The 18,218-nt window shown below is 50.2% G+C and overlaps 1 protein-coding gene across 1 annotated transcript; it reads left to right on the top strand.

Annotated features, from left to right (window-relative positions):
* The first annotated feature begins 1,220 nt into the window (after positions 1 to 1,220).
* Positions 1,221 to 16,741, top strand: Snrk (SNF related kinase). Its single transcript, XM_076896063.1, has 8 exons — positions 1,221 to 1,385; positions 10,297 to 10,500; positions 11,492 to 11,644; positions 12,456 to 12,702; positions 13,127 to 13,478; positions 13,554 to 13,682; positions 13,761 to 13,866; positions 13,988 to 16,741. Exons 2-8 carry the CDS (start codon positions 10,306 to 10,308, stop codon positions 16,082 to 16,084), a joined length of 3,279 nt encoding a protein of 1,092 aa, XP_076752178.1. The 5' UTR covers positions 1,221 to 1,385; positions 10,297 to 10,305; the 3' UTR covers positions 16,085 to 16,741.
* Positions 16,742 to 18,218: the final 1,477 nt, after the last annotated feature.

Raw genomic sequence — 18,218 nt, 5'->3', positions numbered from 1 at the left:
GGTATCAAGTGACAATGTGTAACATAAAAACCAACGAACTCGATTAAAATCAATAAATTCCTGCTGGTATCCAACGAAACGTGTATCAGTTTTACAAAAAACATATTTATTGCATAATCAAACGAACCACGCCGTTAACATAGTCGCATTCATCGAATAATTACATATCTTACTTAATTTCATTCGTATCGCGCGTCGTTACAATTCTCTTTCCCTCGTTCAACGTGTACAACTCGAGAAACTCCCAGAAATGCGTTCGCGCAGTTTCAAATTCTCGCGCGTCCCCGGTTTCGACGCAGTGCGACGCTCGCGCCGGCAGGTGGCGACAGCGTGAGCGTGAAAACGGCACACGCTCGTAGCTCGTGTTCGGTGAGTACGTTCTCCCAGCTTTCCCGTATCACGGTGTCGCGAGCGCGTCTGTCGTCGACGCTCGCGGTGTCCGTCGGTTTAATCTAATCGCTTTGAGGAAAATTAAATTCCGCGAGAGTGTACGTATCGGCCGCGAGTGTTCAGTGGGACGTGCGCGCGTGGCGTTGCACGAGATCGCAGGGCTCGGTCGTATTCCGCGGAACGAGGAGGACGACGAGCGACGAGTCAGGCGACTCGGTGAGGGACGAGCGTGCACGGGAATAGACGGAGAAAGAGGAAACGCTGTGGGGGGGGACCGAGAGAAACAGAGTGAGAGCGAGCGAGAGAGGTGACGGAACGAGAAGAGCGACGAAGCGAGACGGAGAACGGAACGGAATAGCAAAGGAGAGAAGAGGCTAGAAGTGTGTCGGGCTCGGTACATCGAGGAAGGAGCAGGGAAATCTTGCTTTTCCTCTTCGTGCGGTCGGATCGAAGGGGAAGAGGGTGTGCGGGTGGGTGGGGTGCCGAAAAGAGAGAATCGGCGAGGAGACAGCTCGAAAAAGGAAGAGGTAATCCAGCCGCGAAGGGTGTACGAGCCGTGTGTCTAGCGGAGGGAAGAGTACTGTGTCGACAAACGAGAGTGCAAGAAAGAGACAGTGCGGTGCCGTGTAAACATACATCCCATTACTGTGAGTGCGTGCGCGAGTGGCAATCAGCGACGACTTAACATCGTCGTCGTGGTCGTCGCCGTCGTCGACGTGGTCGTGGTCGTCGTGGTCGTTGTCGTTGTCATCGTTGACCGTCGCGATCGTCGAGGTTATGTGAGAGGCTGCATGCTCGGCGTCTCGTAGTGACAACCAGTTAAGGGGACGTTATCGTGCGAAATATTGGCCGAGCAACGGCCCCGTGGTTACCGTGCGTGCATCAATCGTCGCGTTGTCTGGACACGCGTATGAACCTTCATCACAAATGACAGTCCATCGGACGAGAAGGGAGGTCGAGTGCTGGCTGGATTCGTCTGTCTAGCGGGCAAAGCGGTACGTAGAATTTTATTCAACGGTATATTTAGTGGACTCTCCTGTAAAAATGGCTCCTGACGCCTCTCCTCGTCTTCCCTCTGGCACACGGTTCACTCCCACTTGCTCGTTCGCTACCATACTCGAGTGTCGCGCGGCATTTGTGTCCGGAAATCGTTGTCGAACGAGGAAATTATTTTCCTCGGACGCTGCTCGGTGCGAGCGTGTATCTGGGATCGGTAGCCCATGCGACGCACGAAACTCGAGTATGGGTACGTGATTCGTTTATAAACATTCACGACCTACCCTGCACACGATACGGTACGCCGCTTGCATGCGATCAACGTAAACGACAGGGATTCCTCTGACTACCGTTCAGACACCCGTTAGTTTTTAAAAAGCGACGGTCCCATTCGGGCTCCCCTGACATATATAAGGCTCCGCCATATTTATTTCTCGTGGGTACATAACCTAACGCGACCTTGGGGCATTAGACAGATAGTCGTGAAACTTTCGAACGTTTCGTGTGAAATACGCGTCACGTGTTTTAACGCTGTCTACCAATCGGCCAGGCACGTTGTACGATTCGGTATACACATGTGCGTTCCCGATAACATACGTGGGTTTCATTCTTCTCGTCGTGCCTTCGAAGCCAGGCGGACTAACGTATTTTGAATACCTCCTTAGAATATTTGTGAAAGTATTTGCTCCGCGTCGCTGTGCAGAAACAGGCGCATACAAAGTTTCTGTTCGGTAAACGCATCGGGAATTTCTAAATCCAATCTCTTTTCTAAACCGTATTTACATCTCGAACGGAGCACGATAGTCTAAACTGGAACACGTCGAAGACGCGACCTCCCCCTCCCTCCCGAAAAAAAGAGGAGAAGAAAGAAAGGAACGCGATGGTCCCCGATATTATCGGCAGGTTAACGAACCGGGAGCTCTCTGAAATGTTAATGTCTTATTACGTCACGTTCGTTTACCGTGGTCAGAGAAAGGGGTCAAAGAGACGAAAGGAAAGGGAGGAGCAAAAGAGTGCGGGACGACTAAAAATGGCGTGGCCGGTATACCATCGTCTCACGGATACAGATTACAGAGTCTCTGCTTCGATCGTCCTTCTTTCTTCTCTCTTCCCTGCTCATCTCTCTCTCCAGATATCGTGGAATGCACGCATGCACTACGTCGCATTGCACCCGTGAAACTATCCAGCTACGTAGCGCCATGCTCGCTAGTAAAGAAACAATTCTAATCGTTCCTAATTGTCCTCGCCTCAAGGACCAATTCGCAGACGATACAGAGACAGAGCAAGAGAGAGAGAGAGAGAGAGAGAGAGAGAGAGAGAGAGAGAGAGAGAGAGAGAGAGAGGCGCGCGTCGATACTTGAATCGCTTTATCCGGTGCGAACTATCAGTGGTTTCCGCGTACGGCACACCCGACATCTTCCGCGTGTCAAAGACGCGAGGAATCTCGGTAACGGGACGCCGAGCACTACCTGTTACGCACCCGCGGTGGTGCGTTTACATTACGCATTACCATAGGTTATCGCTTCTCTCGAATCGTGGATTTCACGGTGGTTCGGTACCCGCGTGTTCTTCCCCCCTCGCTTTTATCGCGTCGGTTGCGAAAGCCCCGTTTTCGCGAAACAATCCACGACGGCTGTTACGCAATCCGTCGCGTTTGCCCCTTTCCTCTTTCACTTTTCCATTTCTGCGTCGACGTTGCTCTGCGACGTTGAAAAGCGCGGCCGCGTGACCGATCGTAAACGGCGGCGATAAAGTTGCCTCAAGGACCGCGAAAATTGTCCGGCCGCGATACGTAAATGCCATCGCTATCGCGGATAAACGGCTTTTATCGATCCTAATTCGCGTTGTTCGAGTACGACGATATCAGCGTGACGATAGCCGTGATACTATTTGCGGTTCGCGGATCGTTGATAAAGGAGTGATTCGAGGGGGAAAAGCCGCAGCTTTCACGAGCATAGATTATGGTCGACGCACTTACGTGAAACTAAACGAGCCGATTAATTCACTCCCGTTCCATCGGACGTGGAAGTAGGTAACCACGGAGTTCGTTTCGCGTATTTATTAAACGACGCGGCACGCGAGAATGTCAGGAATCCCTCCGTTCCGGCCAGGCTAAAATACACGTCCGCGGAGATGAAATTCATGGGAAAATCAGTCTGATGACGATGACCTTAGAGAGGAGATTGGCATCGCTCGTTGCCCCTCGCAAGCGCACCCACACTCGATCCTCCTGGTAATGTTAACGAGTTCCATTCGGCGAAAACTTGTTCCGCCCTCGCGAAATTACAGGCTAATGAAGTTTTTTCCCCGGCCCCGTCCAACCGGGAATCATCGCGGTACGTTTCCTCGATTTCTGACTAATCGAGGGACCTGGAAATCAACTTGCTCTGCCCTCGGTAAATCCAATCTTGTCTCGTTTAAATTGGGACGCCGCGATGAAGTGTATCGACCTTTTTTTTTAATTGGTATTATAATCTATGTAGGGTAACCGGATCGATGTGGTGTATAATTGAAAAACCGTGGATTCTTCCAGAGGGAATAAATCGTATTTGATTGTCCCGTGTACGTTCGTATTTAATGATTCGTTCTTATTTAATATTCATCAGCTTATTATATTTCGGAAGTGAGATTGGAAAAGTTGGAAGTACACCGTCGAGGTTGCAACACGAAATGGTATTTTGTACGAGATCTAGACAGGGGACGCAAATAGCGTCTCCTTGCGGTGAAATTGTCTATGAATCGTAATTGAATTACTCCGGCTAATCCTACGTGTGATTCCGCTGGCATGGTCGGATTTAGGCATCTCCGCTGCCACGTATTCAAATCCAATTTACCCGCGTTCACGTTCATCTGTTTTCGCCGCGTGCCACTGTGTTTTAACAGCGACTGTCAACTTCGCGAACCCTTCGTCAACATTCCGTCCTAGGGAACAATTTGATCTTCATTCACGAGAGGCAGCGTTATTAACCGTTATTGGCCAATAAATTCGCCATTCATCGTTCATCTTCCACCGTTCTAGCTTCCAATATCCGTGACCTTTCAACCTACTTCTCCTTCAGCCCCGCTGAAACCATCATCCCTTACGATCCTTCTGAACCGCGCTCGATTTATCACAGCCTCGCGTCCCATCTGTCTCCTATTTACCGCGTTTATATTCCTTATCGAGTCCTCTAATCGAGTTACAAGTGGAGTCACGCACATGGCCGCGTTATCTCGCGCAGCTCGTTTCCTAAACACGTAACAGGGAAACCAGCGGGGAATAAACAAATTACCCGGTTGTCCGTTCGTCGAAGGAATGCCAGCGATCTGTGGCGCACGAGTTCGCGTCTTCACCCCAGGTCGGCGTTTATGCAACTATCAGTCGCATGTCGATAACAGAGTTCGTCAGTCGGAGGGCGCGTGTCCTCCTGGCACGAGGGTGTACGCGGGGTCGTAGTGAAAAAATTTGTTTATCTACGGTTGATAGGCGACCCAGGCGAGCGATTACACACTCGGCCCGCAACGGAACCAGGTCACAGGCGCATAGCATCGCATCGCGTCGGGGTGAAAACGGGCAGAAACGCGCGTCGCGCGCAGGTGGATGCTGCGGGGCGAGAACGCGAGGCTGTTATCGGTTAAATGTCAGGAGCAATCAGTCGCCAGCCGAGATATTTGGACGAATAGGCGTATCGCGGGGTTTTTTCATGGACGACCCCTGCGGTGTTTCGTATCTCGAGGCACGACTAGGCGCACGGCGTCCGTTTCGCGCGGTTCCAAGCGCGGGGGCGGCGTCAGTTCCGGGATAATATCGGCCACTCGATAGATGCACAGGTAACCCTTGATGAACGCGATAAAGTTAATTAGGTAGACGGTAATTGCGAGTTCCATAAGATACCCTCGAGCGTTTCAAAGGGGGGGACGGAGATGGGTTTAAAGGGAGCACGCTCCGCTTGATCTTGTTTCGCTATTAATGAACATCGAAGATATGATGTAATGGCACGTGCAAGCTCCCCGCGAGTTTTCTCGCACCCGCTTATTGCGACGCGCGGCGTGCTCAATTAGATTTACGTCGTCGTTCCTCTTAATTATCGAACGCGCGGAGAAAACGCGAGGTAGAAATTGTATTTCTTCTTTTCTTCTTTTCTAATTGCTGGTCTCCGGGCTTTTCCTAATTGCGGGTTAATTATAGCGTTACTCGGATGGGCATAGGTTTGTGGGTCGACCGAATTCGTTCCCGTCCTACGAGCCGAAGGTGCGGATCGACCGACGCAGCCACTCTATCGGCTTTTAGTTTCGTGAAATTCGACAAATTTCAAGAATAAACGCGGCCAACAAAGAGCCGGGCGGCATTTAAATTCGGTCATCGATGACGAGGCGACTCGCACGGCTAAACGGTACATCGGATCAATTAAAAACGTGGCCGACGGCCACTGTAAAACCTTTTTCCGCATACCCCGGATTTTAATTGGGGCGAAACGGTTGTCTGGCTGTCGCGTCTATACCCGGCTGGTAGAAATACGCACAGTGACAAAGCAACTCGACCAAAAATAATGGTCGACTAACTCTGTAACCTAGGCTACGTAGCCTCGGCAGCGGGGACCCACCTCGACGCTCCATGCATGCTTTTCTTAGAAGCTGTACTTTTGTCTACCTCTACGTAGGACCAATCGGACGATACCGAGACGTTTTCTGGCACGGTTGTCTATGCACGACTATCAGTCGTTTCAAGGAATAATTTCACCCGGTTCTAGTCGGCATTTAATCGCTGCTCGGCTCTATCTACGTGCCTAGAACAGAAAGACCCACGTGTCTAATTATCGGCCATTCTTATTCTACAATTTGTTTTTGCATATATCAATATTAACGTTGCGTCAACACGTACGCCGGCTATAAAAAGCATTGGTATGCCATTATATTTATTTCGGTATTTACATACTCATCAATTAAACATATCGGACTATTTTTATTGCTCTAAAGTGTATTAAGTTTCACGTCGCTTAACCGTACTTTCGTGCACTTTCATCTGGGCAGAAAAGCGTGGAAAATGCAGATACCAGCACGCGGGTATCTGCGCCAATAGTTTTTGCAGCCGCTGGGTAAGTGGTTATTAGCGATAATGATTCGGAGCAAGTGTGGTGTACACCGCGGGGAATTAAATTCAGTAGAATTCAGTAGATAGTCGGACGAGTATCGAGCGTTTCGTTTAGACGTTCAACTAATTTCGAATACTCGGCCCTTTGGAGCATCGCATAGCAAAATTATCATCCCCCTACGCTTTACCGGATCGACTCGAATAATGGAACTCGATGTGTGTCGTCTGGAAAGGTTAAAGAACACACGCGCAGCAGTTATCTGAATTTTCCATTGAATTACAGATTACGAGGGCTCGCGTTTCGCCTCGAGTAGACAGAAACGAACATTGTTAATCGTCAATTACGCAAAATTACCAATCTCGTACGGGGCGATAGCCTAATGGGGCTCTCCAACCACCAGGCAACATTCCCGTTTACGTCATTTATTCAACGGTCGAGTAAACAAGCTTGTTAAAATCTCGAATCGATGAACGAAGGAACGCGGCGCGGCTAGGAGCAGCGAATTCACTTGTTACACGTACTCGCGCGTCCGCGCGCGTTCTCTTATGTAAGGTGCGCGCGTTAAGGATTACGGAACCGTATCGTCGCCGCGTTACGAAAGGCCGTTGAATGCGCATCTAATAATTCCCCGTTGAGCGTATCCGAGAGCACGGAGGGACGGCGAGAGCCGTCTTCTTTCATTGTTGCTCGCCCGCCGCGTGAATTCCCTGAAAACGTTGCCGCGGTTAATTTTAACCAGCGTACGCTCGGACGGGGGGTTAAAACGCGTATGCGCGTCCTTCTCCGTTCCTTTCATACTTCCGCGGCCGTCAAAGTGAATGTATTCTCGCATCCGTTTCGCTCGCGGATCCGTCCGCGCCGCGTGCACGTCGGAGCAGCGTGGTCGGTGAAAGAAGTTCCTGGCCCCATGCATCATCTCCGCTTTGACGCGTACGCGACGCGTGCAAGTCCTGACGTAAATCGTCCGGCCTCGTCGTCATAGCTGCTCGATGGCTCGAACGGAAACCGGAACCGGCGGCTTGACGCGCGCCTGATCGTCGAACAAATATTCGTCGCCTTCGTCGTGTCCCCGCTACTTTCACCCTGTGCACCCCACGGCTGACATCTCATCGCGACGCGCAGAATGTTTAATATCACGCAGAACTTACAGGTCAGTGGTTTTTATAGCATCGTTTTACGTAGCGTTACTCTCGCGCCTGGTTTACGGCCATCGTTCGGTTGCGTTAAACGGTGTGCACTTCTCTGAGCGCAGTTTCTTCGACCGTGAGATCGTTTTAATCTCTTTCGCGCGTTTTCTTTTCTCGACACCGATCCTGTCGAAAGTTTTTCCACGTTTTTCAGTTACCGAGTAAGAACGAGAGGAACCGTTTCTGGTTTAAGCTCTGCGAGAAAGAAGGCTCTTTCCTCGGACGTTCGAACCGAGGCCCGCTTTGAATACGTATAAATGTTAAGCTTATTCTAGTATTCTCGATGTTGCCCATATTATCTGATGTGTATGAACAGCGCGGATTCAACGTATCGCATTCTATGTTATTCACAGCTGATGGAGCTGTTTTACGTAGCAGTTGCACGTCAGCGTTCGCGTTGAAACGTTGCTCAACGAGATCGTTGCATAAATCTAGATTATTGTAACAATAACTGGCACGTGCGATCGTTCGAAATTTCGTAGACTGTTTCGCGTAAAGAATGCTACGAACTGCATACGTATCGTGAAAATTGCATTCAAGGTCGTTCTTTGAACGATTCAAGATCAGTATCGACGCGTACGCAACGAACGTAACGAAGCTGCTCGGTTACCACCCCTAATTCAATTTCGCTCGTTTAGTCGCGTGTGCGACGAGCATTTTTAAGTAGACGTCGCGATCGATTTGTCCACGATCGAATTCCGTCGTAAGTGCGTCAATTACGACTCGTAATCGGGTCATAAATCATCGAAACCCCTTTTCGCTCGTCGCTGGGAACGCCAGCTTTCCCAACGGTAGTGAGCAGAGCAACGAACGTTAAGAATGCAGTTTCGCGTGCAATTGAGACAATCGACTGGCTGAAATCGCAAATTGCAATCGGTACGTGACCGTTCCTCGTCGAGCTACGCAGCAATCCGGCCGAGGAACCTTTCTTACCGATCGATCGTACAGCAATCGACGGGGCCCCGCTTAATTATTACTTCTACCCGGCTAAAAATAATCGGCGACCCTCTTCGTCGATCCGCAAACCCGTTGCAGTGGAAAACGGTCGACGAGGACTGATCGATCGATCTTGCGCGGCACAGTTGAACGCCGTTTTCGGTGTTCCGGAAGGGACGCCGGAAGTGAGACTGGTTAACCATTATGCGCGAGGCGAAGCCAGCGCCACTCCCGCTGACCAAGAAACGGCTCTCGGGTGAGAGTAGATCGACTAGATACGACACATTTTAAGGCCAGAATCGTCAAATTCCAAATATGTAGGCGCGTGCACGAACAAGTGCAATTACAGCGGAGCGTGGACGATAAATTTATGTACATTTGTAGTAAGGTCTCGATGGAAATTTGAGGTGTAATTCCGGAAACGAGAAATGAGACAAAGTGGAGAGTAGTAACAAAGAGGGCAGTAATCAGTTCAACGTCACAACCACATAGGATTTAGTCACGCGTGGCACTGTTTCATGGACTTTGCACCATTAGTGTGTATATACTTAACGGACTTATATAACATTTCTGACAATAGGAGTTGACATAAATTTTTCCCGAGCGGTCTTTTATCGCGGTAGAACCTGACATCCGCCATTTCGACGAATTTGCTGGTTCTACCGTTTTAAGTCCGACGCGATATCGTGCGAGCGGGGATATTTATTTTCCATAGAAGGCGGACAATCGGTTCGTTGTTATTTATTGTTCTTTGCTGATTCGTTCGCGTGCACGCAGCACGTGCACACATGTCGCAGTCGCGGTACTCGAATTGTTCCGCTGGACGACGCGACCACCTCTCACGTGAGGTGGGCACAAAGCTATCTTGTAAACGATGAAAAGGTTTATTGTATGCGGGTAGAATTGCTAAAAATGGTAAAAGTAATTGATCGCGTTTATGTAAAAGGGATGTACGCGGTGTTTGAGAATTAATGAACGAAGGAGTTGAGGTACGCCTCCCATTCGAGAGGATGTCGATGAAGTTTCGAGTGTCCTTCGTGGTAAAATCCTTTTAAAATTTTATTGCTTTGGAAGGTCTGAAGCGTAATTTCTGTAGCGTAAAACTACAAAGTGTAAAGCCAGCGAGATCTTTTTTTAACGATCTGAAACTCACTGGCTTTTCATTAATGAAATTACGGTCTCCTTTCTGCATTTTTGCAGAGGACGATCCAGCGACCGTTCTGTTCCAGAAAGTGTCCAAGATATGGACCTTTAACATCAAAGGAATAATGTAAAAATAATCGTGAAATGCGTGGTATGTAGAGCGAAGCTAACCACTTTCGAAACGTTCGATATCGCAACGCGCGTATCTCGTCTGAAATATTAATTATTCTCTTTAATTCTCCAATTAATACGAACACCTTGACCGTGTCACGAGAACTTTGCGTTCAATTTCGCGCGGAGAAACTTAGCCATTTCACCCATCCCAATCTAAAGTCAAATTCCTATAATCCAGCTCATTATCGAGGCTGTACACTCGTTATCATCCATTGGACGTTATCCAATTACCTAGCAATTGAACACGACCCACCATCGCGCCCGTCGTCGCTTGGCAAACGGATCCTCTCCCGGGAAACTTTCCACGAACGCTGTGTACCTATCCCGTCGATTGAAACGGAACAAGTTTCACCGTTGCACGATCCAATCGACCACTCACGGTTGTTTCCTCGTTTCAGCGACACGAGATGCATCGGAGGGTGGGGTACAGCAACTACGATGGCAAGATCGCCGGTCTCTACGACCTGGAGGAGACGCTTGGCCGCGGTCACTTCGCCGTGGTGAAACTGGCTAGGCACGTTTTCACCGGCGAGAAGGTCGCAGTGAAGGTCATCGACAAGAGCAAACTCGACGAGGTCTCGAGGGCGCACCTCTTCCAGGAGGTGAGTCCACGCGTAACGACACCCTGTCCACTTCTTTCTCTTTTTTTTCTTCTCGCGTTTTCTTCGCTCTTTCGCTCCTTCCACCTCTCGTTCCGTGGTCGCGTCTCGTCGAAGCACGCGAGACGACCACCGTATATCCTTCATCCCTTTGTTCCTGCACTCCCTCTGCGCCGCGTGAATGAGAATACGCCGAGCACAAAGCGAGACCCGAGAAGGAAATGGAAACGCGCTGCTAATCTCTTCCTTCCTTCCGTTTGCTCGCTCAATAACCGTGCACCTCGTATCGTGCTCGAACACGGGGGTTTTTGCCGCAATCTAGCGAGCCTTTCAGAGTCCCTCTTCCTCTCGCGTCTGACGACGCGCCAAAGGGGTTGGTATGCCGGGCTCGTGTGTTTTTCGAACGATTTTACTATGGGCTGCGAAGAAACGGCTATGGACCTCGAGAAGTTTTCGTTCCATTAATTTTTTATCGTTATACGGAAGGAATCTCATTTGCAATGATATGTTTAAATTAGAAAAACCGACGTACAGTTGAAAGCATACCGCCTCGGGAACGAGTATGCGACTTTCAGCGAGCAATAAAGAGCAGCAAAGCATAGCGCAAGAACGTGGACCACCAACGTCCAATACTCCGTCCTCCTCGCATCGATCAATACCACCTTAAAAGATCCACTATTACACAACGCTGCTACGGAAGGGAGTAGGACAGCAGCCGCGGCTTCCTACGATCTCCATCGTTCCGCGACATTCGGTGTTAAATATTAACGACCGAATTGCGTAAGATCCGGCGTAGAGCGGGATCGCGTAGGACAGATCCACCGTCCGTTTCGAACTTGTAGATCTCGTTAAGGTCAACGAGATAATGACGCGTTGACGGTGGTGGAAGGAGCAGCGAAAAAGGGTCGTTGACCGGTTGCGCCGCTCCGCGGAGGAAGCAGCGCGGGCCATCCGGTGGTACGCTCCATCGACCCAACCCTCTTTCTATCCGCAGGTGAGATGCATGAAGCTGGTGCAACACCCGAACGTGGTCAGGCTTTACGAGGTGATAGACACGCAGACGAAGCTCTACTTGATCCTGGAGCTGGGCGATGGCGGGGATCTATACGATTACATCATGCGACACGAGAGCGGCCTCACCGAAGAGGTACGTAAACGTACACCGCGATCGTTTCAACCGATCGTACCTAATGATCCCGGCCCTCCGGGGAAAATGAAGTCATTTTATGCGTTCGGTTCGTGCAGGAATTCTTGCGCAATTTTCTTGGCGACGACGTCTCTTTTTGCCGGCTCCGTCGTTTTAAATGGACGCGGAATGATGGATTAACGTCGCGTACGGCTTGTTCTTTTATTTCTCTATGCGATTTTTATACGCGCTGACCTATAATCGGTCTTCTACATGGTTTGGAGATTAACAGGAAATTATTCCGGTATAAAAATACTCGCTGCAACTATGAAAAATGTATGTTTTTTAGAGGCAAAGATAATAATATCGACGTTTCCTCGAAATGGTTTTAGAGTCGCTAGAATCTAATAGAAGTACGTCCCACCAGTCGGAATATAAATATTGCGAAAAAGCTTCGATTTCTGTTTAAGCTTTTTAGTCTCATTATTGATCCCTAGGAAACTACGCGTATCCATTCACTCTCTAAGTACTCTATATCCATTATCATTCCACAACCAACATCTGGCGTTCTATTAATAACAATTATACCATTGATCGAAACCTACTTATCAACCACCGTTTCTGAATCACAAGACCGTATTACTCATCTTACCGCGTAGATCGAACGTTCGCTGCCTATGAAAACGGAATACGCGACGCCAAGAATTCCTACGACGAACCAACGATTCATTCCGCCATATATTTCCTCTTCTTATTTCTCCGTGATTGATGAAACATCGAGGCCGCGACCTTCCCGTTCGACGTCCAGTGATAAGCTTTCGATCGATCACAGGTGGCCAAAACGTACTTCCGGCAAATAGTCAGAGCCATATCGTATTGTCATCGATTGCACGTGGTGCACAGGGACCTGAAACCGGAGAACGTGGTGTTCTTCGAGAAACTTGGAACCGTGAAGCTCACAGACTTCGGGTTTAGCAATAGATTCTGTCCTGGCCAGAAGCTCGAGACTTCCTGCGGGTCCCTGGCGTACTCCGCGCCGGAAATCCTACTTGGCGACAGTTACGACGCTCCTGCTGTTGGTACGTACGACAACGATCGTTCTTTCGATAGAACTCCTTGCTTTTACCGAACGAATAACTCGAAGGAATAGATCCCAAGAATGCTCATCGCGGGGAATACAATCGAAACGATTAAATAACACTTCGAGCCTCGCTCCTGGTTGGGCCAAGTGTACTCAGCTTTAAAAGTCTGTCCTTGCGTTAACTCATCCTGATCCCCCTTTATAAAATGACATCTTCTTGTGTCAATCTTTTTAGAATTTATAGTGTTACGCGAGGGTGATCGTGAACGTAAGTACAAGATTCTCCAGAGTTAGCTTGACCGCACACTCCTTCTTTTCGCATTTTATTTCTGTTTTTCATCGGGCTGAAAGTAAGCCAGCTGCGACGCGGCAAAACTTTGACTCTCCTTGTGATTCGTCGATCCGAACGTTCGCGTTTTCAGATGTTTGGTCGCTAGGCGTGATTTTGTACATGCTGGTATGCGGTCAAGCGCCTTTTCAAGAGGCGAACGACAGCGAGACGCTGACGATGATCATGGACTGCAAGTACTCGATACCGCCGCACGTGTCCGAGGATTGCAAACGTCTGATCGCGAGGATGCTCGTCAGAGAGCCGGAGGGCAGAGCGTCGCTTGAGCAGATAGCCGCTGATCCGTGGCTGGCCATCGGAATCGACTCGGATCCGGTGGAAGCGTTGCCTCTGGTCTCGAGGCAACAGGTGTCCGACGATCATCACAATCACATAATCACCAAGATGGTTAATGGGAACATCGCCACTAAAGAAGAGATATTAGAGTGAGTGCGCTTGTTACGCGGCTCGATTCGAGCGGGGCGAGTTTTATGATACTTAATCCTTCGATTTAATTACAGCGCCCTAGACAAGAACGAGTACAATCACATAACGGCGACGTATTTCTTGCTAGCGGAGAGGAAGCTGCGAGCCCACCGCCAGGAGCAGATGCAAAAGGCACGTCCGGAAATTCTTGAAGTCTCGTCTAGGTACGTTCCGCTACGTCAACGTTAGGCTAGACGAAGCATTTTTAGACGATACGAAGCGACGATATCGTATATTTTCAGCCGACAGGATGATGTGGCTAGTAGTATGCGTGTTGACCAAAATTCCTTGGGCACGGTCAACCAGTCTCTGTTGAGCGTGCCGCGTACACCAGGTGACGTGCCTCAGGTACGTAGTAACCCTAGAATAAGAGAAAACATCTAGGTTACCCGTACGTTGTTACGCATTCAGACGGATTTCCAACAGGACCATTCCTCCTAAAAGAAAAATCCGTCTGTTTTCATTGCAGAACGTTCGAACGCGGAAGTGCAGCATCGTCCAAGAGGAAGAAGACGAGGACGATGTGTCTTCTTGCTCCGGACGCGACGAGCGCGGCAGTAATTCCGCGTTGAACTCGTTCAATCGCCGCGGTTCCCGTTCGGAGGGGAAGTTGTCGCACATCTTGCAGGAGAGGCTGTCCCAGCTTCCCGAGAAGCCAACTCACAAGCCTGTACCGTCGCAGCGTAACTCGCAGAAGGACGTCAACGTGGTACCTGTGATCGTCGAGGGGGATGATCGACTGAAGTCTAGTCCAAACAGCGGCAACAGCAACGATTTCTCGCCGCCAGTCCCGCAGAAGGCGATTGGCAAGCCTCAAGCGGGCAACCAGTTCGCGGACAAAGTACCTGCAGCTATGAAGTTCGATTCCACCTGTCAGGAGAACCTGAGGAACCGTCTGGACGGCGGATCGTCGCACGGCTGGTCGAGGAAAGGCTCCTCGGAGAACAGGCCGAAGTCGGTGTCCGACTGTTTGAAGGCGGTGGGGCCTGTCCCGGCGAACAAATGGAGAATGGGCTCGCAGCATCGGTCTTCCGCGTCGACGTTGGACTCCGCGTTGAGCATGGGCTCGCGAAAACCGTCCGAACCGGTAACGACGTGCACCACGACTACCATTCTAACGGAATCGTCCACGGTGTCGATTCCGCTACGACCACTGACCGGGCTCAGTGATAGTCTGTCGTTGACGCCAAAATACAAAACCATGCCGTCGCCAGGGAGCGGTGGGTCCACGTCCACGCCGTTGAACGAAATTCTCGAGGACGGGGACGCGTTGGCCGTGTCGGGTAGCGAGAGCAGCGGTTCCAAGTGTCGCGTGGTCAGGAGGTACGAACAGAGGAAGAGCAAGTTCCACAAGACACGCACAACCTCTTGCTCGAGCTCGGACGCCAGCGACGACGACAGCGAAAGTAGGAAGAAGAGGGCGCACAAGTTGGGTACCTCCGCGGGGAAATCGATGCCCTCCAGGCGCGACAGTCACGACGACTCTAGCGATTCTCAGGATCCAGGAGGAAGTGGTGGCGGTGGTGGGGGCGGAGGGGGTGGAGTGGGTAACGGGGAACACACTACGGAGGCACCGTCGAACGAAACGAATCGAAAGGATAACGGGAACAACACCAATACCACTACGACGACGACTACAACAACTGGTGGGAGGCACAGATGTTCGGACAATCAGGTTATATTCGGTAGGAGGCATCGCGCGGGCAGAAGAAGAGCCGGAGAGACGCGGCTTCGCGAGAGTCAGTCGTTGAATCGCATCACCGAAGTCCAGGAAGCCGAGGGACCCACGTCGTGTCACAACCACTGTCACGTATCCCGCAACTCGGCCGTTCTAGGCGTCCAAAGCATGTCCTCGTCGTCGTCCTCGGTCTCTCAGAGCAGTACAGGTTCGCACGGTGTCCCGCAGCCATTGTCCCAGGCGGCAACCACCGTGCAAAAGGCTAAAGGTTTCGGCGCGAGACTCCTACAAAGCTGGTCTCTCAGTACGGGCAAGTCCTCGTTGTCTCAATCGTCGAACAAGCAGAACAACTGCAGCCCCAACGGTAGGTGCGCCAAGCAAGAACCGCAACGGGACGCGTGTCAGAGGATCGAGATCTGCTGCGACGACAAAGAATTGAACGGCGGCTCGGTCAATCAGATACCGTCTAACGACAAAGAGAATAACAGGAACGGCTCGATCAACAGAAACGACTGCAAGAGCAGAAAGATCCGATTGCTGAGTCGGTACTTCGCCGTGCACAAGAAACTGTGCGTCCCTCTGCCAGGATTGTTCGGCAAAGGCCGACTGTACAAGGCGAGATCCTGCGGTAGCATCGCTCGCGACCGCGTCAGTCCCCCGTCGCCCAAGTCCATGCTCTTCTGCGCCACTGCGGACGACAAATGGCGAGATCGTCAACAATGGTGCGACGCGAAACACCCGCATCGTGGCAGCGACGGGGACATCAATCAGAATCTGGGTCTGTCGCACCTGGTCCAAGAGAGCGTGGTTGGGAAAGGCTGCACCGCGTTGCCAACCGTCTGTCACATTCACTTGGGCGACGCGTCTAAGTGTTGCAGCCTCTGTTGATGAACCTGCACGGCGAACAGGTCGATGCACGAACGACAACGGAAGAAGGCATCGTGGATCGCGCGTAACAAGACGCGTTAACCCGTGGAATCGTTGCGAAACCATGGTTCGCGCTGTCGCGGATCAGTCGCTGACACGTTTCTCGGCGGCTATGAAGCGAAGGAGCGCAAGGTGACGTGAGAAGACGCGGTTATCACGAAGTGCAATCAATTTCACGGCCGTCGTTTTCGCGTGCAATGGAGGCGGATGGGACGAAGAGAAGGCGCATGGGACGACGCGGTACGACGCGATTAAACGCGGGACGAGAAGGGAAGACTCTTCTTTAGTTGTCGTGTTGCGATGATCGTTAACTACAGACGACCTCTTGGTCGATTACGCGGCATGCGTCACGAATGGTCAATGCATTCAATCGATCACGTCATGTCCCCTCCACAAGACCGATGCCGTACCAGCAGAATCTGATCTTATAACCTTTCGGACGCGACGTGAGAGCAGAGAAAGAAAGAGAGAGAGGGAGAGAGAGAATGAGAGAAGCGAGAGTAAGAAGAGGGTCGTGTCGAGAGGGAGAGAGCGTATCGATCGATCTGTCGCTCTGCGGGAAGTGTATCTAGTCCGTGTGAACAAACCTATATTAAATATTACAGAGTTTATTATTAATATTATTATTATTAATTGATATTTTATTATTATTAATATTATTCTGATTATTATTATTATTTTTATTATTATTATTAATATTATTATTATCATTATTATTATTATGATTACTATAATTGGTATACGTAGACATCGATGTAAATCGAGCGTGGAGTCGCGAGAAGATAGCAAATGAACGCGGCGTCCGCGGACATTCGAATCTCGCAACCTTGGACAGTCTTCCTCTCTGTTCCCCTTTATTTATCTGTCCGCCCTCCACCCCCTCATCCCCTGTTCCTCCTACTGATTACGATTACCGTACTATTTCTCCTAAGTGTAATGACGCCCTCGTAATATGCGCTCGTGGCTCCTCGCGACAGTGGTTCTCGTTAGCAGAACTCGCGCGTGCCCTTCGCGATACAGCAAAGACATTAGCGATACAGTACTCGTATGTTAACACGCTGATCGATTAGGCTTACGCGCGTACCGTTTCGATTGGTGAACGTCCTCTTTGGTGCTACACGCGAAGATTCGAGGCGACGAGGAAGAAGCTGGAAGAGGAATCGCAGGATATTGAGATTTTTAGAATTCATCATTCCTTTCTTTCAACGCGTCCTAGGAGACGAGTCGATTAATTCGGGACCCGTACAGTGGTGATTGTCGAATGAACGAAAAGAAACGCTCCTTTGGAAGAACGTTCGAACGAAAAGAGTTCACGATCTAGTCCTTAATTCATATCCGTAGAACTCGAGAAGGGAAAGGAAAATTATTGCTTCGGATTGTACGCGAGGATACAAGGTCTGAGAAACTCTGCGGCTTTATTAGTGCAAGAGCGCAAGATGCAAGAAGATAATAATTCACATGTGAGTCACTCGAACGCACGAAGTAGAGTCCAAGGCTCGAGAAATCCAATAAACTCGTTCTGACGAAACCATGAATCGCGCGATGAGCTGCTTTTCAAGAAGAGCAAACGTATCCAGATACCAAAGTAACGATACAAAGTTCTGAAAGTCTTCGAGCTCGTAGAATTCACGAAATGGACAGTTGAAAGGGAAATTAAGTCTCCTAGGACAAGTCTCGCGACGCACGCTTTCTTCTCGTCGTCCAGACGAAGGAACGATCCTCTGCGATCGTTGAGACAATTGACAGAGCGAGTGTCCGCGCGCTTGCCGGCTAAGCGCGCCTCGTTCCTCATCGTCTTCGTCCTCAAACGTCATCGTCATCGTCGTTGCCGAATGCGCGCGTTCGTCTCGTCGAAGAACGCGGGATAACCGGATGGGTTGCTCCACGAAAACTTTTGGTTAACGCGAAGCAAAGAGAACGTCAGAGTCGAGCGCGACGCCAGAATTATCCATGACACGTTAAAACACGCTTCTCTCTTGCGTCGATCGACGAAGCTGCTGAAAAACTGAGGGGAAGAAACAAGTTGGCGAACTGTGTCGGGACTCTGTGAATCATTTGCTTCGAAGATCGAATGCGGGCCATTCGGCAGGAACTC

The sequence above is a fragment of the Xylocopa sonorina genome, chromosome 6, assembly GCF_050948175.1.
Source record: "Xylocopa sonorina isolate GNS202 chromosome 6, iyXylSono1_principal, whole genome shotgun sequence".
Lineage (NCBI taxonomy): Eukaryota > Metazoa > Arthropoda > Insecta > Hymenoptera > Apidae > Xylocopa > Xylocopa sonorina.
Note: the sequence above shows the minus strand (reverse complement) of the source record. Positions and strands in the feature narration are given on the sequence as shown.

What these genes read in the sequence shown, in the direction of transcription:
- Snrk (XM_076896063.1), top strand. Translation starts at nt 10,306, where the DNA reads ATGCATCGGAGGGTGGGGTACAGCAACTACGATGGCAAGATCGCCGGT. An exon ending in AGAGCGGCCTCACCGAAGAG is followed by an intron (nt 11,645 to 12,455) that starts GTACGTAAACGT and finishes GATCGATCACAG; the next exon opens with GTGGCCAAAACGTACTTCCG. An exon ending in ACTAAAGAAGAGATATTAGA is followed by an intron (nt 13,479 to 13,553) that starts GTGAGTGCGCTT and finishes ATTTAATTACAG; the next exon opens with CGCCCTAGACAAGAACGAGT.